The sequence below is a fragment of the Staurois parvus genome, unplaced genomic scaffold (assembly GCF_062004578.1).
Source record: "Staurois parvus isolate SC_StPar_1 unplaced genomic scaffold, SC_StPar_1.0 ptg000634l, whole genome shotgun sequence".
NCBI lineage: Eukaryota > Metazoa > Chordata > Amphibia > Anura > Ranidae > Staurois > Staurois parvus.
This window is the reverse complement of record NW_028318430.1, coordinates 5,332,658-5,360,235: the sequence shown is the minus strand read 5'-3', so window position 1 is coordinate 5,360,235 and position 27,578 is coordinate 5,332,658. Positions and strand designations below refer to the sequence as shown.

General features: G+C 40.5%; 1 protein-coding gene across 11 annotated transcripts in view; it reads left to right on the top strand.

The window, feature by feature from the left end:
• HERC2 (HECT and RLD domain containing E3 ubiquitin protein ligase 2) overlaps positions 1–12,565 on the top strand; it is a 233,271-nt gene extending 220,706 nt beyond the window's left edge. For all 11 annotated transcript variants that reach the window (XM_089693500.1, XM_089693499.1, XM_089693498.1 and 8 more), the window contains 5 exons: positions 793–905; positions 2,944–3,134; positions 8,073–8,178; positions 9,615–9,827; positions 11,687–12,565. In XM_089693500.1, coding sequence (XP_089549626.1) covers positions 793–905; positions 2,944–3,134; positions 8,073–8,178; positions 9,615–9,827; positions 11,687–11,959 — 896 coding nt within the window. In that variant the 3' untranslated portion in view covers positions 11,960–12,565. The remainder of the gene's footprint in view (positions 1–792; positions 906–2,943; positions 3,135–8,072; positions 8,179–9,614; positions 9,828–11,686) is intronic.
• The last annotated feature ends 15,013 nt before the right edge of the window (positions 12,566–27,578 follow it).

Here is a 27,578-nt window from a genome sequence, read left to right as displayed (position 1 = left end):
AAGAAAAAATGGATTTTACAGAGGACGTTTTTCTGATCACGTTCTAGATTGACATTTATTAAGCTCATGAACTGCATTAACACGATACATATTTTTGATGAGTGTTAGTGATGGATTGGGATACTGGGGGCAGAAGAATTGAAAGAAACTGGGTGATTTTAATGCTTATAGATGATGAACATCCCAAATACTAATATACTTTGGCTGTCATGTATGGCGTATCAGACTTTGTTTCCTTCAAGTTTTTCCTTTCCTGTGTTCAAGGTAGCATAAAGCAGGTTAGAGGAAGAAAACATACTGAAGTCAGACACTTTGCATTTAAAGCCTGGTATAATTTTAGTTAGACCAGTTCGTTTCTGTATGCGTCTTGATCACTGGTAAGAGAAAATGTCAGTGTTACATTGGTTGATTTCCCTGTAGTAGATTTCTTCCCAGATGCACAAGCTGGCAGCTTTTCACCTTCGTCTAGTGACCCTGCATACCTTTCATGATTATCTGTGATGCAGCAGAACTAACTTTGTGAAGCTCAGACCCTTTCAGGCCTGCTACTATGTAGATCACATGCGAGAAAGACTGACATAATGCAGAATTGTTTTCTCTCTGTTCAATCTTCATTTCCCTCCTCTCTTCATGTCTTAGTTTGTGTTTGAGAAAACATTTGTGATTATCAGACTTTGCACACTACCAGCTTCAGATTGCAAAATGCTTACAATGTTTTGTCATGGAAAAACTGAGCTGGTTAAACTTGAGTGGCTCATCCACCATTAAATTATGTGTCCTTTTACATTCTAGGAGTGCTTCTAGGAATTGCAATTCGAACAGGGAGTCCGCTAAGTCTTAATCTGGCCGAACCAGTGTGGAAGCAGCTAGCAGGCATGAATCTGACAATTGCAGACCTCAGTGAGGTAATTCTATACATGTCTGTGAGGGTTCTCATTTATCCAGGTCATGATATATCTAATAGAAGATAGTCACATTCAACTGGATTTATACTCTAATGTAGAAGATCTTTTGAAGCCTATCCAAGAGCCGGATGAGGGGGTCGATATGGTAGCCGGAAGCTTGCATAAGTGTTCGTTTCTATATAGGCTTTCTGACAATTGGGTCAAACAACTAGGACAGGATGGCACCACAACTTTCACATCTCTCATCTTTTGGACAGCTGACATTTACAAGTTCCATGATGGTTGGATTAAGATGTCCTGTGATGTAACCATAAATGCTGGGGTATCTTTCTGACACCCTAGGATCTGAAGAAGTGGCTCAGTAAGTTAGAAAACCTCTTCAACATTATAGAACAAGTCCAGTTGATTGTGACTAACTACTACTAGATCATTCTATACATGCATATTAGAAGATGGTCTCTTATTTATGCAGTAAAATATTGCTGTTGAATGTTAATAGGTGCAAGGGTGGCAATATATGACCTGATCCAACAACTGAACCACAAACTTCTTTATTCAGTAAAAGGTGCCAATTCTTAAGGGCAATAGTTTATGGAAACTGAAATAAATAGGGGTGGTTGGTTTTTGGATTTTCCCCTACTTATATTAGAAATATGTACTATCTTGTTGGTCCCTATAATTAGCTAATACATCCAAGCTCTAAGAATATTGATGGTAGTAATATATTACAATATTAGCTGTAATAATAAACACAGTTCTCAAAGAAGCAAAGTCGTATTTATTTATAAAGTAATAAAAACACGAACAGAGAAATCTAAACGAATATTGTATAGCATATGGAAATAAAAGAGCAGAGATGATGCGTTAAGCAACTCCATCCTCAGTGTCTCGTATTCTAGTTGGGCTCAAGGAGAAAGAGAAGGAGGCCATGGCTGATCCTTACAGGTATACCACTCTCAAGCAATACCCATTCAATGCGCATGGCCTGGCCTATATAGTCCTCTGTTCAATGAGTTGCCATCCATAAATTATAAGGGGCTGTCATTGCCAATCACCAGGAAGTAATGTGGTACCTTGAATCCTCCAAGAAGTATGTTGTCCCCACCAGGGGGCACTGCTATATTGGCATGAATTGTCTTGACCTAGGTCAGCATCACAGCCCACATCTGGCCTCCTTTGATGTTGTTAGAAGTTAGGAAATCGATCTTTTTGATTTTTCACATCACCAGGAGGTCAGGGCTGATGCTTCTCTACCCCCACATGTCACATTGGGTGGGGGCCTATGCGAGAACATCTTTCGGGAGGTGAATTCCCATTTGTGACCCCTTGTTACAAACACCCTGCTCTGTCAACTGATTCACTTGGTGCTCCATGATGCAGGCCAGATGGCCCTTTGATAGCTAGACAGTAAAAATCCATAAATGTCCGAAGAACAATGTTGCCTTCCAACAGCAACCAATCAGATATTACTCTATGAAGTAAGACCTGCACAAAATTAATTGGATGTTATTATTTTCTGTGGTAAAACTCTATCCAATAAAAATAAATTTTGGCTGGAATTAGAGTGGGCTTCCATCCCTCCTTCCCTATCAGTGACATAGCTGGGAAATGTTCCAGCTTGTCCAACACTTCCATGTTGTCATATAAAAGCTGCAGTAGAGGTTGATGGTAAGCAACAAGTTTGAGGATGGACTTATAGTTTAGTCCCCATCATTCTCAATGAGCTAACTGGCCATCTTTTTAGCTACTCATGGGGAATATTTGGCTGATAGGATCCTGTCATTAGCCCTTCGGATGTGTGGTACGCAAAGGATATTTAGGCATTCAAATGCGAAGTAGAGAACTAAAAAAGACCAGTTCATGATTTAACTGGATTATAGTCTTTTACATGAATACTGTAAAGAGAATCAGAATGAACTTCTGTTTGATACAGTTCACAATATCTGAATACTATTAAAGGTGAACAGCAATACTAGTCCACTTTGTTTAATCCCTGAATTTGTACATGTTTTTGTAAATGATGTTCCCATGTTTTAAGGTGGATAAGGATTTTATCCCTGGACTGATGTACATAAGGGACAATGAGGCCACCTCCGAGGAGTTCGAAGCTATGATTCTCCCCTTTACAGTGCCAAGTGCAAGTGGTCAAGATATCCAGCTAAGCTCCAAGCACACTCACATTACACTTGAGAATCGAGCAGAATATGTGAGACTTGCAATCAGCTACAGGTAGGTATCTTACAACTTTAAACTGTACACTGTCCATAACATTCGGCCAGTATGAAGAGTTCTAGTGTATAGTGTGAACACCAAAGAGCAGAGGTTAAGAGAGTCCTAATTATAATAACCAGTTCATCAGCATGCATTCTTCCAGAAATGTTCAGCAACAGTCATATAGGAATACACATTCAGGTAACCAAACAAAAAAGGCTCCTTCATCCCAAGTAAGAATGCAGTCTATGGTGCACTTGCAAAGAACAGAATATGCAGGAGTTTCATAGAAGATGATAATGAGCATTTGTGGCTGTCCAAAACTATTGTACTCACAGATTCTTCAGCTTAATGAAATGTGACTTTTATCTGCACTCTTTTCCAGGAGCAGCAATGCCTTTTTAAAAGACAGCATTCACATATTCGTTCCTTCAGAAATTTTTGTTGGTTTTATTTTATATTTTAGGACAATATATAGTGAAAAGTCCTAATTCATAATTATTTCATGCTCCAGTGATCTACTGAACTGCAATTACAGAGCCATTTATCTATTTTGCATGCAAATGTTTTCATTTTTACAGTTCTCATGGAAGCAACACATGGAAGCCATAGTTCTGTGTAAAAGGGCTTGGGAACAAATGGGACTATTGTGAAGCACATCATTGTCTTTCTAAGCAGAAAGGTGTTCACTCATCACCCTTTCCATCATTAATAAAAAAAGTGATTTAATTTAATTCCCACCTATTATCTCTGAAATGAATCATTTTAACATATCATTAAGTTGTAAAGTTGTGATTTGAAGTTTCTGAAATAAAATTGATATTTTAACATGTCCGGTTCTGATTGATATGGCTGAATGAACGCTTGCCTTTAAAAATAAATAAATAAAATAAAATTCTCGTCCATTGAGGGACACAGAGTCCTAAATCTTTGGGGTATATTGCTGCCTATGAGAGGATTGGACACAAACATCAGTTTTATGCTAGTGTCCTTGAAGGATGAAAAGCCTCTCTTCATCTCTTCTACTGTAAAGACTATCCTATTATTTGGCCAGCCCTTTTTTTCTTTAGATTTTAAATTCAATCAAGACTTTTCTATACTGCTGATGGTTCCCTTCCTAATCAGCAACTGTTTGGGTTGGCCACCCACAACCTGGATTTTGGAGTGTTGAACCACATCCCTGATGAACTGGATGTTGCAGGGATAGCATAGAAGTCACTGTGGGGAACTTCCCAGACTCAGTTTGATAAACATTCGTTGTTCCAGGACCAGAGGTGCCTGCATTGCATCAGTGCTTTCCTTGTCTTTGAAATCTCACTCAGTATTTAGGCTGATCAAGCTGAACATTAGGAGTTACCTCATGTTAATCTGTTACTGAGGCCTTGATTCCCCATTCTCATGGGTTTTTACTTCCAAAAAGGTTGACTCTGTGGGACTGAGCAGCGACGTACTCCACTCAGTGGAGTATCTTGCACATCCTTTGCGATCTCTTTTCCATCATATTGCATCAAGGAAGAATATGCCTACTGCTGCTCTTGCTTACAAAGAGCCACGTGGAACTCTTCGATCTGCTGGCCACCTACAGTGACTTGGGTCATTTAAAACTTCTAAGCCTGCAAAAGACGTTCCCTTTTCACCTGCTTTTCTAACTTTTTTCTGTGTAGACTGGAAGCATCTAAATAATTTTTTTGCTCCCCCAAATGCTTGTTAAGAATTTGGTTCGAAATGGTTAGTTTTCACTGTGGATCTGGCCATATCTCACCTAAACAAGGTGCTTACTATGCTGGTGGGGGATGCATCTGTCTTTAGGACACAACTGACAAGTTTTTGGAAAACCCTGTCTTGCCTGGCGGGTCCTGCTCTATATCTGGTCCTAGCTGTGAGTTTACTTTGTCACACCATGTCTGACTTCTCTAAATCCCTTAAAAAAAACCAAGAACCTACCCTCTGCTGCAGTTGCGCATGGAAAGTATTACAGTTTAGCTGTGATGATGGTTTGCTGGAAGCCTCCAATCTCAGTTCTTGCATGTTTCTCATGTATGTGAATATACCTGAGACACCTTGGCTAAAGTACATGACTGCGGAACCTTTGTGCAGGAAATATGTCATCTCCATGGCCTTTAATGGATGTTCCTTCAGACCAGCTGTCGATGACATTATTAAAGATGCTATTGGTAGCAAGAGAACCCATCTTTTTCAATGTACAGCCCAGTAAACACGTAGAAAAAGTCTGCTGTTTCAGCAGGAACCTGCCATCTTTTTGGTACGTGTGTACCACTATCTGTTCAACAAAAGCCGGTCTAACAACCTGCTTCTTTCGAACAGTCCTGCTGGACTAGTCCCAGTCCCACTGTCCGAATACAGTAGCACAATGGGAGACATCCCTGCATCACTCATCGTTTGTGTTCATGTGGGGATCTGTCAGTTTTTGGCATTTTTTTTTTTTCCCCCACTTAACCTGCTGGCAGAATGATAGAAAGTGTACATGTATACCCAGCTTTAGAATCCTAAGGAGCAGATTGTTCCTGAACTCTCCTGTGTTCTCATAGCATCTCCATTGTAGGACACTAATGCTGGCCATACACAAAGTGAGTTTGTTTCTGGCCCGGTTATGAAATTCGCTCTGTGGTTTGCCATGCCAGATCCAGGAACTGTTTAGGTATTTTAACAACTGGCAGTTCCGGCTGTCAAAATACAGTTGGCACAGCGGAACAGTCGTCCATCCGCACTGTGTAGCAGGCATAGAAAAATCTGTTAGATTTTTTTTCTATTCAGCCTGCAGACTGAACAGAAAAAAAAATCTATGTGTATGGCCAGACATCCTGTGTTGGGAACAGTCCGTGAGAGCTTTGTCAGACAAAATGTATCTCTAATTGCATTAGAGGTTTTGGTGAACACTGACTGGTCCTGAACATTTCTGAAGCCAAGGTCTTCATTACCCAGGAGAAACTGTAGATTCTGTGGCCTCATGTTCAAACTTCTCATTCCAGAAGCCACACGGATCACTGCTTCTTCATGAGAATCCTGGGGCAGATGGTAGCCTCATTCTTAAGGTAGTTTCTGTCTTTCACCTCAATCAGAACATTATTCTGTCAAAATTAAACTTTCCTCCATTGTCTGGATAAAGCCATTGCTTCGTTCAGAAAGACTAATTCCCTTTTTGTCATCCCAGATGGACCCCAAAAGAGTACCCTGGTTTCTTGTTCCCTAATCTTTAGATGGCTCAGATAGGCCATCATTCAAGCTTATGGTCGCAAGGATCCGGTTACACCCGTCACTGGCCAGGCGCACACTACTAAATCTGTGAGCACTTCTTGGGGATTTTCGGGCATTAAGCAACTGTTTCCTAGATTGCAAGGCTACCACCTGGTCTTCTATTCAAACATTCTTTGAGTTCTATCAGGTGGATTTTTCTGCCTCATTTGAAGCCCGCTTTGGATGCAAGGTCCTTTAGGGGGCTCCTTGAGCTGCAGGCAGTCCCCAATTCTCTGTTGTTTTTTAATTTTTTTCTTGGGCCTGTTGCCTCCTTAGTTAGTTGGACTGCTTTTAGCAGCTCTCAAAATGTTTTTGTACTGATCATAAAATTAATTTTCATGGGGTCCATTGAGGTCTCACCATTTGTTCTTAGCTCTCGGCTATGTGTGCTACAAAATTAATGCATGCTGGTCGTAGGAGGGGTTATCCTGGGCTGGGAGACATCCTACGTCCTTCACTATACCCAAAGAAAAGGATTTTACAGTGAGTACAAACATTTCCAAGTGTAATATTTTGGAAGGTTTAATAATTACCTTTTAAACTAAACAGAACCAACAACATAAAAAGCATCTTGTGATTTAATTAGGAAGGTAACAGGTTGCAGGTTTACCAGCAGACACAACACCCTGCCAGTGTATGTGTATGACCCATAAGAGAGGAGAATTTACTTTGAATGTTATTTTATTACATGCAAGAATTTTAGGGTTGACAATCTGAAAGGTTTATTGAAGTGAATGCAGAACAAAGGAATTAAAATTTTTTTAACAGGACTATCTCTGTTTTTATAAATTGAAATCTTTTAATGTTTGGGGTTCATTGGGGTTCTTTGTTTATGATGCTGGGTGGTTAAATAATGTTTTTCTGGGTTTTTTTAAAGACTCGTGTCAGAGTGCCAACAGCCTCTCAGTGGGCAGTTTTCCGTATTAGGCATATTGACTTTAAAGAGCAGTGGTGCCCTGGCCTAGTGTAAATCAAAGGCTTTTCAGATGAGCCTTTTTTATTAAATGTTTTAATGGCAAACTTGGTTAATCCTTTCCTTGTAGTAGTCTTAAAATTTGCAGAGGGTTTCTCTTCATTTCCTGCCAACTCTGTCTGCATCTTTTACCATCTTTCTTTTTATCAGACTGCTACACAAACCGATGTTGGCAAGTGACATTGGGATGAAAGAGGCTATGCATTGGTCCTGGGTAGCATTTGAGACCAGATGCATTTTAATAGCACTGTCACTGGATGGAGACAAAAGTACATAATCACAGTAGAAGCTTAGAATGATTGCTGCTTTGTGTATTGCTTCAAGGCATTTTCATTAGAGTGTTCATAAAAACAACCAAAAAAATCATAGTAATTTGTGCATCTGTACAGCATAATGTGGACCATACTGAATCAACACTTTTGTATTATTTAATAAAGAAATATACAAAATGGATTATGTTGGTTTCCGCATTCAGAATGCATCTGACTACAATAAACTAAATTCTAGTTGGTTGCTATGGGTTGGTGCACTTTTTAACTAACCTGCTTTGTCACTTCGATAACCCCTGTTAAAGCAAGTATATTTAACCTTACCTAGTTTGCTCCGCATATGTCATTGGTTAGATATTTCATTTATTGAAAATACAAAAGCTACTGTTTACAATACATCTATATTTTGCTTTAAAATAAATTTTTCAAAACATAATGTTGCACATTTTCCTATTTCAGGTTGCATGAGTTTGATGAACAGGTTGCAGCAGTCCGTGAAGGGATGGCACGTGTTGTTCCTGTGCCCCTTCTTTCTCTCTTTACGGGTTATGAACTTGAAACTATGGTATGCATGTTTCTTCCCATTGTTATGGCATGGTTGTGGTACTTATTAAGTTAGTAATTTGAAAACAGCACTTTGCTTGCTTATCCCAAGCCATAGCTAGTGTACTTCTGTTTGTTTAGCATTAAAACAAATAAAAAGTAATGACATATTTCAGTCTAGTAATATTTTTTGGACATACATCACCACTTTAATAATGTATCCCATTTTCTGCTTGCTACTGCTTAGTGTAATAGTCATTCCTTCAGTGAAACCAGATACTCCCCACAGTCGTGATCTTTCAGCACTGTGGGGATGAGAGGCTGTGACTGTGAAGAATTATGAAACTCTCTCTCCCTTTTCATATCCTCTTTGGCATTCACAGTATTATCATAGAATGTGTAAAATAAAATAAAAAAAGAGGGGTCCTCTCATTCATCTATCCTTTTCTCCATTTGCAGAATGCACTGTGGTCTAAGAGTAATACTAGCAGTTTTGTGAATGATCTAGGGGACAGAATTAAGGGGGGGGGGGGGGGGGGGGTTGTGGGGCCTGATCCTTTGGAGCCTCTTATCACTACAGTGCTGGAAGATCACAGTCATGGCATGTATGTGGTATCACTGAAGGCAGGATTAGTACACCAACCAGCAGGTCATGGGATACACATCAGAGGTACAGTATTAGATTGGTGTTGTATGCTCAAAAAAGTGTTTTCTAGTCTTCAGCTTTGTGTCATTCAGCATTGATATTGATGGCAGCTGACTAAACTTCTAGCAACTTTATTATCCACATATAGAAGGATAGAATAAGGATCTGGTATTCTGATATAGATTAAGGGGATATTTGGAATAACCAAGTTGTTTATAACCTTTTTAAATGAACAAGGCTACAGATCATTTATATTAAAATCTCTGAGATTGGTAAGTGGACATATTGGTGAATTGGTAGGTTAAATTAGGCCCTGTCAATGCTGTGAAAGCCATGCCTGTTTTTATAAAGGTTTACCCCCTTTCAGTGACTGGGGTTTTGGCTACAGTAGGTGGCTTAACCAACATGATGGGTAAACCTTACTGTACCAGTGGATAGGGCCGTAACAGACAGCTGTCAGACTGTATAAGCAGAATGTGAATGTGAGAATGTGCTTACATAGTATGTTCATATTATTGTATTGTAATATGTGTAGGTCACCAAATATCTACAACCATCTTCTAATCAAATTACCATTATATGCTGAAATTATCAATTGGGAACTCATTGAAAGCAAGATGGTTGTCAGGCTGCAAAATGCATTTGTAGCCTGCACTTTTGTGGGCAAGTAATCTTGTGTAATATGAAATCTTGTGCTTGACAGTTCGGTACTGTGCAAGCCCCCTCCTAAACATTTCTACTTGTTGCTGTTGTTTTTGGTCTTTTAAAAAAAAAAAAAAAAAAAAATTAAATATTTCCCTTGTTTTTTTTAGGTGTGTGGCAGTCCAGATATTCCTCTCCACCTTCTGAAATCAGTAGCCACATACAAGGGGATTGAGCCCACTGCCTCTCTTATTCAGTGGTTTTGGGAGGTAATGGAGTCCTTTTCCAATACAGAGCGCTCCCTGTTTCTTCGCTTTGTTTGGGGTAGGACAAGGCTTCCAAGGACAATAGCTGACTTTAGAGGTCGAGACTTTGTCATTCAGGTAATGCTGGATTTGTTTTTACATCATGTTAATGTTCTTTGGCCATTCTTATCTATTTCTTACCATTAGGTCCATGTAAAAAGAAATTACATAGTTATATAGTTAGTCTGGCTGGAAAAAGACAAAGGTCCATCCAGGTCAACCATTAAAAAAAAAAAGTTATAATCCTATACCCACAGTTGATCCAGAGGAAGGCAAAAACCCCAGCAAAGCACGATCCAATTTGCTCCTGCAGGGAAAACAAATTCCTTCCTGATCCCCCGAGAAGCAATGGGATATTCCCTGGATCAACTTTACCTATAAATGTTAGTATCCAGTTATATTCTGTGTATCTAGGAAAGAATCCAGGCCTTTTTTAAAGCAATCCACTGAGCTGGCCAGAACCAACTCTTGAGGGAGTCTATTCCACATTTCCACAGCTCTCACTGTGAAGAAACCTTTCCGTGTTTGGAGATTAAATCTCTTTTCTTTCAGACGTAAAGAGTGCCCCCTTGTTCTCTGTGATGATCTTAGGGTGAATAATTCTAAACCGAGTTCACTATATGAACCACTGATGTATTTATACATGTTAATCATATCCCCCTTAATCTCCTCTGGAGTCTATACCTCTTAATACAAGAGAGGATTTAGAAACCTCAGCTTGGCATTGCATGACATTCTTAAGCTTGTAATCTACCAGAACCCCCAGATCCTTCTCCACCATTGATTCCCCCAGTTGTATCCCCTCTAGTATGTATGATGCATGCATATTCTTAGCCAAGTGCATAACCTTACATTTATCAACATTAAACCTCATTTGCCACATAGTTGTCCAATTACACAGCGCATTGAGGTTGGCTTGTAAGTTGAAGACATCCTGTAAGGACGTTATTCCACTGCACAGCTTGGTGTCATCTGCAAAGACTGAAATGGTATTTTTAATCCCAGACCCTATATTGTTTATAAATATATTAAAAAGTAAGGGTCCCAACACTGAACCTTGAGGTACACCACTGATGACCCCAGACCATTCAGAGTATGAATCATTAACCACTACTCTTTGAATATGATCTTTTAGCCAGTTTTCTATTCATTTACATACATATTTTTTCCGTTTTGGGTGAACTGTGGCTACTTTGAAGACTATTAACAAGCTGATCTGTGATTAAAGCATAAACTATTATATACCATACTACTGATAAAGTTTTATATATATTATTTATATATATTTTATATTCTAAAGTGCTGAGCAAACTGTTGGTGCTATATAAAGCCTGTTTAATACTAATACTAATAATAATATTCTTACCGAGTATTGACCTTTTTAAAGCAAGCCTTCAGTAACCTCTGTAGCTGCAAGCACTGTAGAGTTATTCATCCTCAATGTAAATAAAAGAAGCTGTCAAGTTTAAGACCAGTCTGTGGGAGGCTATATCTCCCTCTGCTCCTACCACCCAGATCACATGCTATGTGCTTACATGAGAGATTAAATAGCTGGAATGCTGTGTAGTCATTGCTGCAAGGGTAGAGCATGGTGAGCTGAAGTGCTGCAAGACTTCTGCTGCGAAAGTTTAGAAAAAATTGTTCCACAGTGCCCACGGCTACAGAGGTCAGTGATGGCACATTTAAAATCACTTTTTTGCTTGTCTGCTTGTCTGTTGCTTTATGGTGCTTGTTGAATATGTGAATACTTTAATGTGCATGTCATGGCCTCAGGCACACTTCAAAGTGAACTTATTGCAATGCAGTTCACAGCACTGTGCGATGTGTACAATGGGAGGAGTTAAAAATTTGTGAATTAATTAAATATTTTGAATTCACTTAGTGAAAAGTGTACAAATGTTGATTTTCAGTTTCATTGTGTTTCCTTTTTTTGACAGGTTTTAGATAAGTACAATCCTCCAGATCATTTCCTTCCAGAATCATACACATGCTTCTTTCTGCTGAAGCTTCCTAGATATTCCTGCAAGCAGGTTCTTGAGGAGAAACTAAAATATGCTATTCACTTCTGCAAATCCATAGACACGGACGACTATGCACGGATTGCACTAACTGGCGAACCAGCCGCAGATGACAGCAGTGATGACTCTGATAATGAAGATGCAGATTCTTTTGCTTCTGACTCTACGCAGGACTACCTTACAGGTCACTAAGGGAGTGTAGCCAAAAAAACTGCCTCTCCCAATGCACTGAGGATCAAGGGAACCAGAAAGCCCAAAGCTTAGCAGTAGACCTTATGAAACTATGAAGAGACTTATCTGAACTTTTACATTGTGAGTAGGTGCCTATTCCTAAATACACTGCACTTCTATTGTGTTTTATTAAACGTGTTGTAAATGTTTATTACAAAAAATAGTGCAGTGTCAAACGTATGGGGCCACATGGCCTTTTACACGTGAGTGCAATAGATTTTTTTTTTCTTTTTATTTAGAGTTGTATTCCTGTGTACGTTTTTGATGGTTGTGGAGAACATGAAAGTATTAATCATTTTCATTTCCCTCTCCTTGCAACCTGCTTATTAAAATGTTTTCAGGAGCGACTAATCAGTATTCCATAGCGTTACATGTAAATTAGACAAAAGAGGGATGTCCCTTTTCCTAACACTAGTTCTCTTTGTATATTGAAACTCGCACATTATGCATTCAGTGGACTCTTGCAACAGTCATTATGTTTCATGAAAAGTGTGTGTATATAACTGAATAGTGCCACTACATATGCAAACTGTTTCCCTCTGAATAAAATATGTCACAACTATTGTGCTTTTTTGTGATGTCTGAAATTTTTTTATTGGTTGTTTGATCAAACATATGTATTACTTTTTTGTGCTTTTTTTTTTTTTTTTTTAACATGTACTGAAAAACCATTATCTCAATTGATCCACATGTAGCCACCTACAGAGTGCAGATGGCTCTCAATATGTTAAATGGTAGCTGATTGGCCATACACATTTTGACCTATTTCTGCTTAAAGTGGAACTTTACCCATACCAAATTGATAAAAAATAATGTTCTTTAGCAAGGAACATACCTTTCACATTAATTATGCTACAAATGCTGTAAATTGCCTGTTTTTTCTTGCTGGAGGCTGCCATTTTCCTCAAGGCCAGAGCCACGGAGCAGCAGTAAATCTTTAGTCTGTCAGCAGATTGCCAAAAATAGAGAGCAACTGGGTATGTGCATAGCAAGGTGAGACAATGTAAAGCTGGATTTTAACTGCCTCCCGCCCGCCATATTGGAAAATGACAGACAGACGGGAGCTCTCTTTTTCTGGGAGGACGTCATATGATGTCCTCCCACTCTAGCTGCGCATGTGCATCCCCTATGGGAGTGCGACGGTCCCTCGTATACAGCAGATCACAGTAAAGAGCCGATGACGTAGGCTCCTTACCATGTGATCAGTGTGTCCAGTCACAGCTGATCACATGTAAACAGGAAATGCCGGTTATCAGCAGTCCGCTGCTCACGCTGACAGCACGTGAGGAGAGGAGAGCAGAGCCGATGAGCAGTAATCCTCAGAGGGGATATCTACACTGATAATCAGGGCACTGATCATCAGTGCAGTCCCATCAGTGCTGCCTTTGTGTGCCACATATCAATGCTGCCTCTCAATGCCCATCCGTGCAGCCAATCAGTGCAGTCTATCAGTACACATCAGCGCCACATATCAGTGCTACCTTTCGGTATCCTGCAGTGATGCCTCTCAGTACCCATCAGTGCAGCCTATCAGTGCCCATCTGTGCCACCTATCAGTGCAGCTTTATCAGCGTACATCAGTGAAGAAGAAAAATTACTTGTTTACAAAATTGTATAACAGAAACTAAAACTTTCTTTTCAAAATATTTGGTTGTTTGTTTAGCAAAAAAATAAAAATCCCAGTAATAATTACCTACCACAAAAAAAAAGCTCTATCTGTCTCAAAAACTATAAAAATTTTGTTTAGGTACAGTGTTGCATGACTGCTCAATTGTCATTCAAAGTGCGACAGCGCTGAAAGCTGAAAACTGGCCTGGGCAGGAAGGGGGTGAAAGTGCCCAGTAGGCAAGTGGTTAAACCGTATAGGCACTTATTTTTAGTGGTTTACATAGCTATGCCTGCAAAAGGTGCCAGCCTGAAGTGATCTAGCAGGACTTTATTTTCTGACTAAAGTTTCACTAATCAGCTGAGTTTTGAGCAGTGTGCGGCTGTGTTGGCACCACCAGGCTCCACAAACTTTGATCCAAAAATCGAAGGAGCTGGGCAGAAAATGCTTAGCCAAATGATGACTGCAGCCCATCAAGTGCAGCTCATTGTTCTAAGTTTTCTGACAGCTGCAGCACCAGCAGCTGTCAGAATAATAGCTGTCAGGGGAGTCTCTTCCATCCTTGTTTTTTTAGCATGGATGGGCCTGTTATTATACAAAGCCCCAAATGGGACTTTATTGGCACTGCATTGCAAATATTGAATAAAAAAAATTATAATACAAAAATTCTGTAAACCACTTACTATTCAGAGAGCATTTTTGACCAAGCAAAGCCGTTGAAATAAAAACAAATGGCCGTTGCTAACCAACACTAAACACAGATATTGCAGTGTCCCCTATACAAAAAAACTCCCAGAAGGGATCTGCTGAAGAGTGTCCTGATGGCCGCTGATGCCCGTGGGAGTCATCCCTGCAAATGAAATATATATAGCTAATACAGACATGACACAAAAAAGCTCTTGATAATTGTAAATAACGTAAAAGTATATGTACAAACAAGGTAGGTCTTTCTCTAATAGTATAATCATGTAATCATACCCGTCTGTGCAATTAGATTGGTGGTACAGATTTCCAAGAGATAAAGAAGTAGCCTGTAAGTAACAATGTAAGAGGGAATTAATATGGAGGTAAAGCTGTTTGCATACAGTGCATCCAGAAAGTATTCACAGCACTTAACTTTTGCCACATTTTATGTTACCGCCTTATTCCAAAATGGATTAAACTGATTTTTTTTCATTAGTATTCTACAAACAATACCCCATAATGACAACGTGAAAGAAGTTTTTTTGAAATCTTTGCAATTTATTAAAAATATATGAAAAAACTCACATGTACATAAGTATTCACAGCCTTTGTTCAATACTTTGTTGAAGCACCTTTAGCACCAATTACAGTCAAGTTGTTTTAAGTATGATGCTACAAGCTTGGCACAGCTTGGCACATCTATTTATGGGCAATTTCTCCCATTCTTCTTTGCAGTACCTCTCAAGCGCCATCAGGTTGGATGGGGAGAGTCGGTGCACAGCCATTTTCAGATCTCTCCAGAGATGTTCAATCGGGTTCAAGTCTGGGCTCTGGCTGGGACACTCCAGGACATTCAGAGTTGGCCTGTAGCCACTCCTTTGTTATGTGGGCTGTGTGCTTAGGGTTGTTCTATTGAAAGAAGAACCGTCACCCCAGTCTAAGGTCCAGAGCACTCTGGAACAGGTTTTCATCAAGAATGTCTGTACGTTGCTGCATTCATCTTTCCTTCGATCCTGACTAGTCTCCCAGTTCCTGCTGCTGAAAAACATCCCCACAGCATGATGCTGCCACCACCATGCTTCAGTGTAGGGATGAAATTGGCCAGGTGGTTTCCTCCAGACATTACACTTGGCATTCAGGCCAAAGAGTTCAATCTTTGTTTCATCAGACCAGAGAGTTTTGTTTCTCATGGTCTGAGAGCCCCTCAGGTGCCTTTTGGCAACACCAGGCTGGCTGCCATTTACTGAGGAGTGGCTTCTGTCTGGCCACTCTACCATACAGGCCTGATTGGTGGAGTGCTGCAGAGATGGTTGTTCTTCTGAAAGGTTCTCCACTCTTTCAGAGTGACCATCGGGTGCTTGGTTACTTCCCTAGCTAAGGCCCTTCTAAGGCCGGGTGGCCCTCTCTAGGAAGATTCCTGGTGGTTCCAAACTTCTTACATTTATGGATGATGGAGGCCACTGTGCTCATTGGGACCTTCAATGCTGCAGAAATTTTTCTGTACCCTTCCCCAGATCTGTGCCTTGATACAATCCTGTCTCAGAGGTCTACGGACAATTCCTTAGACTTCATGGCTTGTTTTGTACATGCACTGTTAACTGTGGGACCTTATATAGACAGGTTTATGTCTTTCCTAATTATGTCCAATCAATTGAATTTCCCACAAGTGGACTCCAATCAAGTTGTGGAAACATCTCAAGGATGATCAGTGGGAACAGGATGCACCAGAGCTCAATTTTGAGTGTCATGGCAAAGGTAGTAAATACTTAGGTACTTTTTTTTTTTTTTTTTTTTTAATTTTTAATAAATTGCAAATATTTCAAAACTGACTTCTTTCACGTTGTCATTATGGGGTATTGTTTGTAGAATGTTGAGGAAAAAAATGAATTTAATCCATTTTGGAATAAGGCTGTAACAAAACAAAATGTGGCAAAAGTTAAGCTCTGTGAATACTTTCTGGATGCACTGTATGTGCGTGTATCAGCGGCAAAGCCACAGTAATTGCTAATGCATTGTGATGACATAACCCAGTCACTACATCTGTGATGCGGAATGATGTCACGCACAGGATGCCCACTGGCACGCACCATCTCCGCTCATCAGATGACGCAGTAGAAGGGAAGAGGAAGCGGGCCATACAAAGCCCACAATTACCACCATTCCCATTGGTTCCCAAGGCAAAAACACCCAGGCAGCCTGTGCATGGGGGGAATGACGCAACACAAGCTTTAAAAAAGAGGGGAGAGATGTGGGAATGCCACAAAAGCCACAACATACACATAAAAAGAAAAACAAATGGGTAAGATAAGAGAACCCTATATAACAGAAATATTGCATATATAAGCAATACAAAAAAATAATAAACATTGTCTAAGTCGGCAAAACAAAAGCCCCCTGATTGTTATTTTTCCATACCCCGTGACACAAAACCCTCCAGAAGGTTTTAAAACCTATAGCTTCAATTAGACCTGGAGGTTGCGTGGCCTTTTGAAGGTAGATCCATTTTAGTTCCCCTTGTAAAAGTTTTTTTATTTCAAACCCTCCTATGATTTGGGTGAATTCGATCAAGAATCAAAAATTTTACTTTTGTGTAAATACCACCATGAACAATGAGTTAGTCGAGACAAAATTGCCCACCATGGCATCCATGATGAGCACGTGCCAATACTTTTTAATAATTTTTTTTTTTTGGACCTGTTGAGCATTGATGGGGGAATAAATTGATTTCTCTCATTCAACCTGCTGGAAAGCTTTAACATGTATAGCAGGCCTAAGCCTTGCTATGGTATAAACAAAAGCAACTCCCTTTGTGGTTTAGCTGTCATTCCCAAGTTCCCTATCAATGGATAGTGAAGTTTTTTTGATCAGGTCTCATTTTCTCTCATGAACAAGGTACAGCTGCACCCTGTAACGCCCTTGTAAATAAATATCTAAATCTGTCTTAACCCCTTCCTGATCATGTGACCACTGTGACAGCCAATCACACTGGTCACGTGATCAGTATGCTTTGCTGGACAGCCAATGTTTCTGTGCTGAGAGAACGCTCCCACCACAGAAACCATGCTGTAAAAAAGATCTTCCTGACCCTGGCATTCAGAATTTTTAAAGGGACCTGATAATGTCTTTTTTACAGCATGGTTTCTGTGCTGGGAGCGTTCTCTCAGCAAAGAAACGTTGGCTGTTCAGCAAAGCATATGTGTCGCATGTGGGCATTAAAGTGTTACTAAACCCACAACAGTAAAATCAGTCTGTATATGTAGTAAAGAATGCTTGTTATACTCACTGTGAAGCCTAAGGGGTTACTCCTCTGCATTGTGTAAAAAGGATGTTTGATCCTGTCTTCTCTGATCCTCCCCTTCTTTCATAGTCCCCAATTCATCTGCTGATAGAACAGAGCAGTGGGGGCAAGCTGCATATGCTCAGTTTGCTGTGTACTGCTAGAGATTTTATTTTCTTGGAAGAGTGCATGTGATCAGCACAGGGCCAATCAGCACTGTCCAGACAGAAGGTCAGGGTCCTGAAGCTTCATAGGACAATCAGGGGAGAATGCAAACTCCTTCTACAAGCTTTAACCAGTGCTCTGCTGGACACTAATAGAAGTCACAAAACTACTCTAACTGCTGATGAAAAAGGGTATTTAGCAGTTTATATTTACTAAAATAATTGCATTTCCATGTTCTGTGTACTGTGGGAGACCAGATATTACTGAGTTAATGAATGCAGGGTTCTGGGTTTATTAACACTTTAAGGTCCTTCCTTTTGCTGCAGCACATATGTTTTAGGCAGTTGTAAACCCAGCTTTTTTGCCAATCTTTGTGTTCAGGAGCTGGCATGTTAACTGTGGGCAGTCAATTATGACTCCTTGCCGAGGTGATCCATCTGGAAGTGGGAGCGGATACTTGTAAAAAAAAATGGGGGGGGGGGGTATTAGGAGGAAAAACAACCTCCCCTTTTGGGTGAAGTTCTGCTTTTATATCACTGCACAGCACAGCAGCCACTCACACTGGGAGAGGGAGGGGTAGCACCAATAGTTAAGCCTTGCAGTATGCGCATGTGCTGACAGGGACAGCTGATAGGAGGAGATCGAACTCTGTGACTTGTGTGTTGGGGATGCTTCACTGTCCAGATAGCAAGCTGTTGGCAGGTGGGTGACACAACTAGTTCTTAACTCCATCAGGTAAATGGTGTTGTCATGTAAAGAGGCGTATGTATCCCAAAAGGAGGATTACAGAACAGTACAGAATTACAAATCCTTTGGCAGATATACCGTGTGCATATGTGTGTGTGTATGTATGTGTATATACAGTTGCAAGAAAAAGTATGTGAACCCCTTGGGATTACGTGGAGTTTTGCATGAATTGGGCATAAAATGTGCTCTGAACATCATCTAAGTCACAACAATAGAAGAACACAGTCTGCTGAACATAATACTACACAAACATTAGATGTTGCCATGGTTTAATTGCACATAACATGTAAACATTCACAGTGCAGGGAGGAAAAAGTATGTGAGGCCCTAGCTTAATGACTTCTCCCAGAGCTAATTGGAGCCAGGAGTGAGCCAACCTTGACTCCAATCAGTGTGATGATATTGGATGTGTTTCTGACAGCTGTCCTGCCCTTAAAAAACACACACCTGTTTTGGGTTTACTGGTTTCAAGAAGCACTGTCTGATGTGAACCATGCCTTGCAGAAAAGAGCTCTCAGAAGACCTACGATCAAGAATTGTTGACTTGCATGAAGCTGGAAAGGGTTACAAAATTATCTCCAAAAGCCTTGATGTTCATGTGTCCACGGTAAGACAGACTGTCTACAAATGGAGAAAGTTTAGCACTGTTGCTACTCTCTCTAGGCGTGGTCGTCCTGTAAAAATGATTGCAAGAGCCCAGCGCAGAATGCTGCATGAGGTAAAGAAGAATCCCAGAGTGTCAGCTAAAGACCTACAGAAATCTCTGGCACATGCTAACATTTTTGTTGACACATCTACAATAAGGAAAACATTAAACAAGAATGGAGTACATGGGAGGACACCACGGAGGAAGCCATTGCTGTCCAAAAAGAATATTGCAGCACGTTTGAAGTTTGCAAAAGAGCACCTGGATGTTTCACAGCACTACTGGCAAAATATACTGTGGACAGATGAAACCAAGATTGAGATGTTTGGGAAGAACACACAACACTGTGTGGAGAAAAAAAAGCACAGCACACCAACATCAAAACCTCATCCCCACTGTAAAACATGGTGGAGGGAGCATCATGGTTTGGGGCTGCTTTGCTGCCTCAGGGCCTGGATGGATTGTTGTCATTGATGGGAAAATGAATTCCAGAGTTTATCAAGACATTTTGCAGGAAAACGTACGACCATCTGTCCGCCAACTGAAGCTCCGCAGAGGATGGGTGATGCAACAGGACAATGACCCAAAGCATACAAGTAATTCAACAAAACAATGGCTGCAACAGCACAGAATACGCCTTCTGGAGTGGCCCAGTCAGAGTCCTTACCTCAACCCGATTGAAATGCTGTGGCATGACCTTAAGAGAGCGATTCACACCAGACATCCCAAGAATATTGCTACACTGAAACAGTTTTGTGAAGAGGAGTGGTCCAAAATTACTCCAGATCGTTGTGCAGGTCTGATCTGCAACTACAGGAAACGTTTGGTTGAGGTTATTGCTGCCAAAGGAGGGTCAACCAGTTATTAAGTCCAAAGGTTCACATACTTTTTCCTCCCTGCACTGTGAATGTTTACATTTTATGTGCAATTAAACCATGGCAACATCTAATGTTTGTGTAGTATTATGTTCAGCAGACTGTGTTCTTCCATTGTTGTGACTTAGATGACGTTCAGAGCACATTTTATGCTCAATTCATGCAAAACTCCACATAATCCCAAGGGGTTCACATACTTTTTCTTGCAACTGTGTATGTATGTGTATGTATGTATGTATATATATATATATATATATATATATATATATATATATATATACATACACACAGTTGCATTCAAAATAATAGTAGTCAGACATCACTAACCTGATCAATCACTGTTTTTGGTAGAAATGATATTTCTACATGGCAAATAATTTACTAGCAGGTATAGTAGAGTAATAGAAATCCAACAGACCCAACAGTCATGACATGCATGCTGCTGATTCTGTGTAATTAATTCACTAATTGAAAGGGCATGTTCAAAATAATAGCAGTGTGGAGTTCTATTAGTGAGGTCATTCATTCTTTGAAAAACATTTTTTTTTAACAGTGGGACTTTGCGGGGGCTTCTTGCAGATAGCTTGGCTTCACATAGGCGTCTTCTAATTGTAACAGTACTCACAGGTAACTTTAGACCTTCTTTTATCTTCCTGGAGCTGATTGTTGGCTGAGTCCTTGCCATTTTGGCTATTCTTCTATCCATTCGAATGGTAGTTTTTCGCTTTCTTCCACGTCTTTCAGGTTTTGGTTACCATTTTAAAGCATTTTCAATCATTTTTGGTGAGCAGCCTATCATTTTCTGCACTTCTTTATATGTTTTCCCCTCTCCAATCAACTTTTTAATCAAGGTACGCTGTTCTTCTGAACAATGTCTGGAAAGACCCATTTTCCTCAGAATTTCAGAGAGTAATGCACTGTAACCAGCATGTACAACATTTGCTGCCTTCCTTCCTTAAATAAGGGAAATAATTGCCACCTGTGTTTCAAAGAATGAATGACCTCACTAATAGAACTCCACACTGCTATTATTTTGAACATGCCCCTTTCAATTAGTGATTCAATTATACAGAATCAGCAGCATGCATGTCATGACTGTTGGGTTTGTTGGATTTCTATTACTCTACTACACCTGCTAGTAAATTATTTGCCATGTAGAAATATAATTTCTACGAAAAACAGTGATTGATCAGGTTACACACTATATTGCCAAAAGTATTGGGATGCCTGCCTTTACACGCACATTTTAATGGCATCCCAGTCTTAGGCCGTAGGGTTCAATGTTGAGTTGACCCAATGTTTGACCATTCTTCCAGAAGCGCATTTGTGAGGTCAGGCACTGATGTCGGATGAGAAGGCCTGGCTCGCAGTCTGCTCTAATTCATCCCAAAGGTGTTCTATCGGGTTTTGGTAAGGACTCTGTGCAGGTCAGTCAAGTTCCTCCACCCCAAACTCACTCATCCATGTCTTTATGGACCTTGCTTTGTGCACTGGTACGCAGTCATGTTGGACAGGAAGGGGCCATCCCTAAATTGTTCCCACAAAGTTGGGAGCATGAAATTGTCCAAAATGTCTTGGTATGCTGACACCTTAAGAGTTCCCTTCACTAGAACTAAGGGGCCAAGCCCAGCCCCTGAAACACAACCCCACACCATAATCCCCCCTCCACCAAACTTTACACTTGGCACCATGCAATAAGGCCAGCACCGTTCTCCTGGAAACCGCCAAACCCAGACATGTCCATCAGATTGTCAGACAGAGAAACATGATTTGTCACTCCAGAGAACACATCTCCACTGCTCTAGAGTGGTGGCGTTTTTTATACCACTGAATCTGACGCTTTGATTGCACTTGGTGATGCTTAAATACAGCTGCTCGGCCATGGAAACCCATTCCATGAAGTTTGGAGGTCTTTAACTATTGACTCTGCTGACAGCTGTCAACTTCTGTGCACCGTGTGCCTCATCATGTGCTGACCCCGCTCTGTCATTTTACGTGGCCTACCACTTTGAATATTTAGTAGCAAGGGAATTTCTCAGATGTCCTTATTGCACAGGTGGCAACCTATCACAGTACGCTTGAATTCACTGAGCTCCTGAGAGCGATTTATTCTTTCACAAATGTTTGCAGAAGCAGTCTGCATGGATAGGTGCTTGATTTTATACACCTGTGGTCATGGAGGTGATTAGAACACATGCATCCAATGATTTGGAGGGATGTATATAGGGCATTTAAATGAATTGAAGTTTAGCAGTGATGGATGTATGAACAGAAATCCAAGGGATTATGCTTGCATGCAGAGTTGATTAGATGATGCCTTCTCCTACTGTTGGGTAGAATTTAAAGCCCCTTGTTTAGTTTTCTTTTAGAAGGAGACATTAATTCTTTTGCATACACCTTACTGTAGTCCATACTGCAATTTTAAGATTTGAAATAGATCATACATTGCACCTGTGTCTTTTAGCCTCCCTGGTGGTATTCCCGAGTGTAGCTTGGGGTAAAGTTTCAGTACCACAAGCGGTAACCCCGAGCTACACTCGGGCTTACCATGCTTCTCCGTGATCCCTCGATCACTTACCTTGTCTGTCCTGAGCTCCCACGATGTCCCTCCTGCAGTGTCCCCGGCAATGTAATCCGGCGGATGCCGGCATCTCTCATCTGGGTTCCGTCCCCTGCAAGTGTCAGGACGTACGGGGGGACGGAATGGCGGGAAATTTGAAAATGACAAAAAGTGACATTCAGTAAAACATTACTGTATCAAAACATTTCACATACATTTTGTCCCTAGTGCTTTGTCCTGTGCCCTGCCTGCATTTTTACTGTTCTTTCTGCCTGGAAACTGAGAAACGTCCATGGCGTCCAAAAAGCGTCCCTTTAGGTCAAAAGTGGTTTTAGGCCAGCTAGAGAACAGAGATAGTAAATCAGAACCACTTGCAGAATTGAGTGATAATGATTCGTGGGGAAATTCATCATCAGACACTGAAAACGATTTTGCAACTTTGCTCAGTGATGTGCGAACTTGGCGCTCTATTTCAAATTTCAGTGTTTTTGGTTTGATTATATTATTGAATTCAATTTATTATTATATTATTTTTTATGATTATTAAATTATAATTTATGATTTCATGTTTCAAATTTTAACATACCCGGGATGTTTACTAGACTCTTGTTCGGACAGAAAAAATTTACCGCTTTGAGCACAGAAATATGGACATAATCAGACCGCTAGGGAGGTTAATCTGAATCTTTACACACATACACATTTTCCTAGGATCAGTTTTGTAGAAGTAAACAAACATTGCAAATAAAAGTACAGAACTTTACTTGAACATTTAAAAATGGTACATCACCTGATTGGTTGCTAGCGATAGCTTCTCATCTGCTCTCTTTTGTGTAATGTAGGACAACATTACTTTATATTGTGATTGACAGCAGTGCGTGTTTCTTACCCTTCATATTTTTCTATCCGTGCTTTGAGTACTACTTTACTGCAGTGTATTGTCACAGTCTGCAGATTAATTATAGCTTATTTTTACTTCACATACATATTCTAAGGTTACGTTCTAATTGGTAGAAATATGAGTGATCTGGGGAGATTAGAGGGCCTTATGACTAAAAATTGTTGGAAAGAAGCACGTTTGCTGCTTATAGAAGACAGGTTGATTTCAGCTCTTATTTTTAGTGTAGTTAGGAGAAACAGAGACTGCTTGTGTCTTTTGAGCAATATCCATTTTCCTTTCCTCTAGTATTCTGTATGGAACCCGTATGATTTCTTAAAGCATGGTAGAGAGAAATATGGTATATTGTATTTTTTGTGGGTGAAGTACTGGGGAGAAAAAGCACTTTGCATACACTGGAGTCTGCACCTATGGAGGCTTTTGCTGACCATCCACCCACATGAGGACCCCTTCCTATTGCCACCAATATCAAAAATTGGCTTCTTCAGGGAGGAGGCATCAGCTGTATAATGGAAAAGGCTGGGGACGGTGGTGAGCAGAGATTAAAAACAGGGCCTTACCACAAGTATGATTCCTCACAACCAAAACTATTCTACGCCCAGTGCTATTTCTCCCTACTCTAAATCTCTCAAAGTTGACTTGCAGGTTTTCTCCCAGCTTTGATACATTACATTTGGACTCTGGGCAGAAATATTATCCGATATTTAAAGCAGAACTTCACCCAAAAGGGTAAGTTCCACTTGTTTGCCTCTCCCCCTCCTCCAGGGCCATATTTAGCACTTTTTTGGGGGTACCTGCTCCCACTTTTGGTCAGATGCACCACATTGATCTGAGACAGAAGTTCCTTCCCCTGCAGCCTTCTGGGACACTTCACAGATCCCAGAAGTCTGCGGGACCATTCACAAAGCACAGCGTGCATCGTGCATGCACTGTAGGGAGCCAGCTGTGAAGCCACAAGGCTTCACTTCTGGTTTCCCGTACTGAAAATGCTGGAACCTGCACCGGAAGCGGAATGAAGAACTGGCTCGGGTGAGGACAGCGCTGGATCCCTGGACAGGTAAATGTCCTTTATACAGTATTAGGTCAACAGCTACAGTATTTGTAGCTGCTGACCTTTAATTTTTTTTGGGGGGGAGCATGGAGCTCCGCTTTAAATTGTGAATTTTGTACCTTTTTATGTAAAATGCTCATGTATGTCAGTGCAGTCATCTGGCATGAAATAAATCCCTACTTGAACCTAATTCAGGTTCATTCTCCCTTACATCCTTTCCATAAGACTGGTAATTGCTGTGCCTGCTCTTTCTTCCACTACTGGTCTTGTAAAATCTCCTCTGTAGTTACTACAGTGATTTCAGTACATTGCTGCTCGCTGTAGTGGTTGGACCTGGCAGTCTGACCCACTCACTTCATTTAATAAACAGGAGAATCATCCTACATACCTGCCCCTCGTTGCCTACTGTTACTACAATTTCCATAGCATTATGGGAATTATTTGTTTACTGTGGCCATGCTCACAGTAAGGAGGTGATATTGGCGCTTCCATACTACCACTTCCAGGGGCCTGGGTATACATGGAATGTATGAATACAAGTGATTACAACACAGCTTTTATCATGGTAATTTACTTAAATAAATTGCAGCAGTCATAGGCTCTAAAATTCCTTACTGCAGGTTTGCTTTAAAGTATATGTTATCCCTAACAATAAAGGTCTCATATTTATTCCATTTAGCTCTTTTGAAAGAGGTTGTAAATGATAAACTTTTTTTAATTCAAATATTAAACATCTATGTGACGTTCTGGGAAACTGATTTGAACATTTCATGATAATTAACCGAATGGCAGGAAATCACCAACGATCTATCCAAAATCTCAGTCAACACATCGTTGATAGAATCTAACTATATGATGTTGCTAAGGTTTTACCTGGTGCCCATGAGAATTGCAAAAATGCACCCGATGGTCTCACCTAACTGTTTTAGGCATCATGGCTAACTTGGGACCATGCACCTCATTTGGTGGCAATTCTCCGAAGTACTCAGATTTGGGTCAGACGCTTTGGCCCAATCCATTTGGTCACAGGGGTACATATTTGCAGATTTCCTGAATTGGCTTTATTCTGGAAACTACCCCCTGAGGTCCCAAAGAACTCTAGGCGGTTGATTTTGTATATGACTTTAGCAGCTAGGATAACAATTGTGAAAAATTGGAAGCAGGCTGTGGTACCGCTTGAATACATCAAATGCAAGCTTAATTGGGCTATGGTTAATGATTGGCTCACCTGTACCCTACATAACACCACCGCAAAATTTTGACAAAACATGGGATCCATGAATCAGATATATATCTATTGACTAGCAAATCCTGAGGCAGCCCTCCCCACCTTTTCTGCTAATAGGCAATATGTTCTCTTTCTTTGCCTTCCCTTATCTTTGCAACATGTTAGGAGACAAATTCTCTTCTATTTTCATCATTATGATGGTTGTTGCCTCTTATGTCTTTCACTCCACCTATAACAACTTCGCTCCAAAGCTGGGCTGTGCATGTCCATATACACACGCACACACTTAAAAGGATAGCTATAATTTTAGCAGACTTGTTCCCAACAGCCCTACCCCAGCACAGACCTGAAATCACTCTCCTCGGAAGCCTGAAAACAGACAAGCTCTCTGAAAATTTAGGGGAAAAAAACCTGCATATGCACAGTTCTGGGCAGAACATTGGCACATAATAGGATCAAAAAGTACACCATAATGTGTACACATGGTGTTCTGCTGACCTGAGAACTGTTAGGTTTGGTTCACGCTGCTGTGATATGATCCGACTTTCAGTACCATTATGTAGTGCTACTTGGATGTAACTTTAATAAGGTTTGTATATTCCACAGGGCCAAAATCACACTGGGAACGCACAGGCCTTAGAGAAGAATATTTTGGTTAGGAAAGGGAAGGTAGAGAAGTTTGTCACCCAAAAGCATAGTTCTTTTTGAATGTTACTTGTTATAAGAACATTGTGCAGTGTTCCTAAAGTTATCCTTTGATGCTTCATATTAAACTTTGCACTATTATTCTTTACATGTATCAGCTGTTACATTTCTAGGTTCCTCCTGTTCCCTAACAAGCCAATTTTGCTAGTTATGATTGAGACGTTTTGGTAGTTAATAATTACATGGTAGCTAACACCTCAACATTAGTAGGCTGACTGTGTTTAATTTTTGTTACATCTTATTTGATAGGGTGGACATTGTGTTTTTTTTTTCACCATTACATCTTTTTTTTCAGAATTAGGACATCTTGGCAACCTTGCCTGAATAATGTATTATGTTCAGTGGGGTGTGCTAATGTGCCCAAACACTGAGTAATGAAGCACATTTTTGGCACAAATTATAGTGTTTTGATCAAATTAACCAAACTTGTCATCATCCTGATCAAAGGTAGACTGAACTGGTGTTACAATCTGGCTTTTTTAAAAATTATGAGCCTTCTTTCTGCACCAGCAGTAACATTGTAGACCAAGGATCAGATCATAGAAAAGCAGGGTGGCAAAAGGAGTAACACTTGATAAAGAAAGTGAGTATTTAAATGAGGTAAGTCACAATGATAGCCATTATAAATAATTAATAATCATTAAAGCGGTAGACACAGAGCAGGCTATTCATGACTATGTGGGATGTCCCAAAGCAATAAATTTGAGGGGAGGGTTACACCATGATAGCCAGCGTCAATAATCCCTCAGGACCTTCTCAGCCATCTGTAAAACACTGTGGCCAAAGGCAGAATCCTCTGCGACTCTGATATCCGCCTGGTAGAATCTTGTGAATGTGTGAACCAAAGACCATGTAGCGGCCTTGCAAACCTGAGCCACTGACACCTAATGGCAGTTTGCCCATGATGCCACCACAGTCCTGGTGGAGTGTGCCTTCACCTGAAAGGGTGAGGCTTTACTTTTCAAACTATAGGTTTGAATGATCAATTGGCAGATCTAATGAGAAATAGTCATCTTGGATGCCCCCTACCCCTTACTAGGCCCCTGTGGCAGCACAAATAGAGCATCTCCTTACCTGTGCTGTCGCCTTCAAGAAGACCCTTACAGCATGAACAACATCCAAGGTATGCAGAGATCTT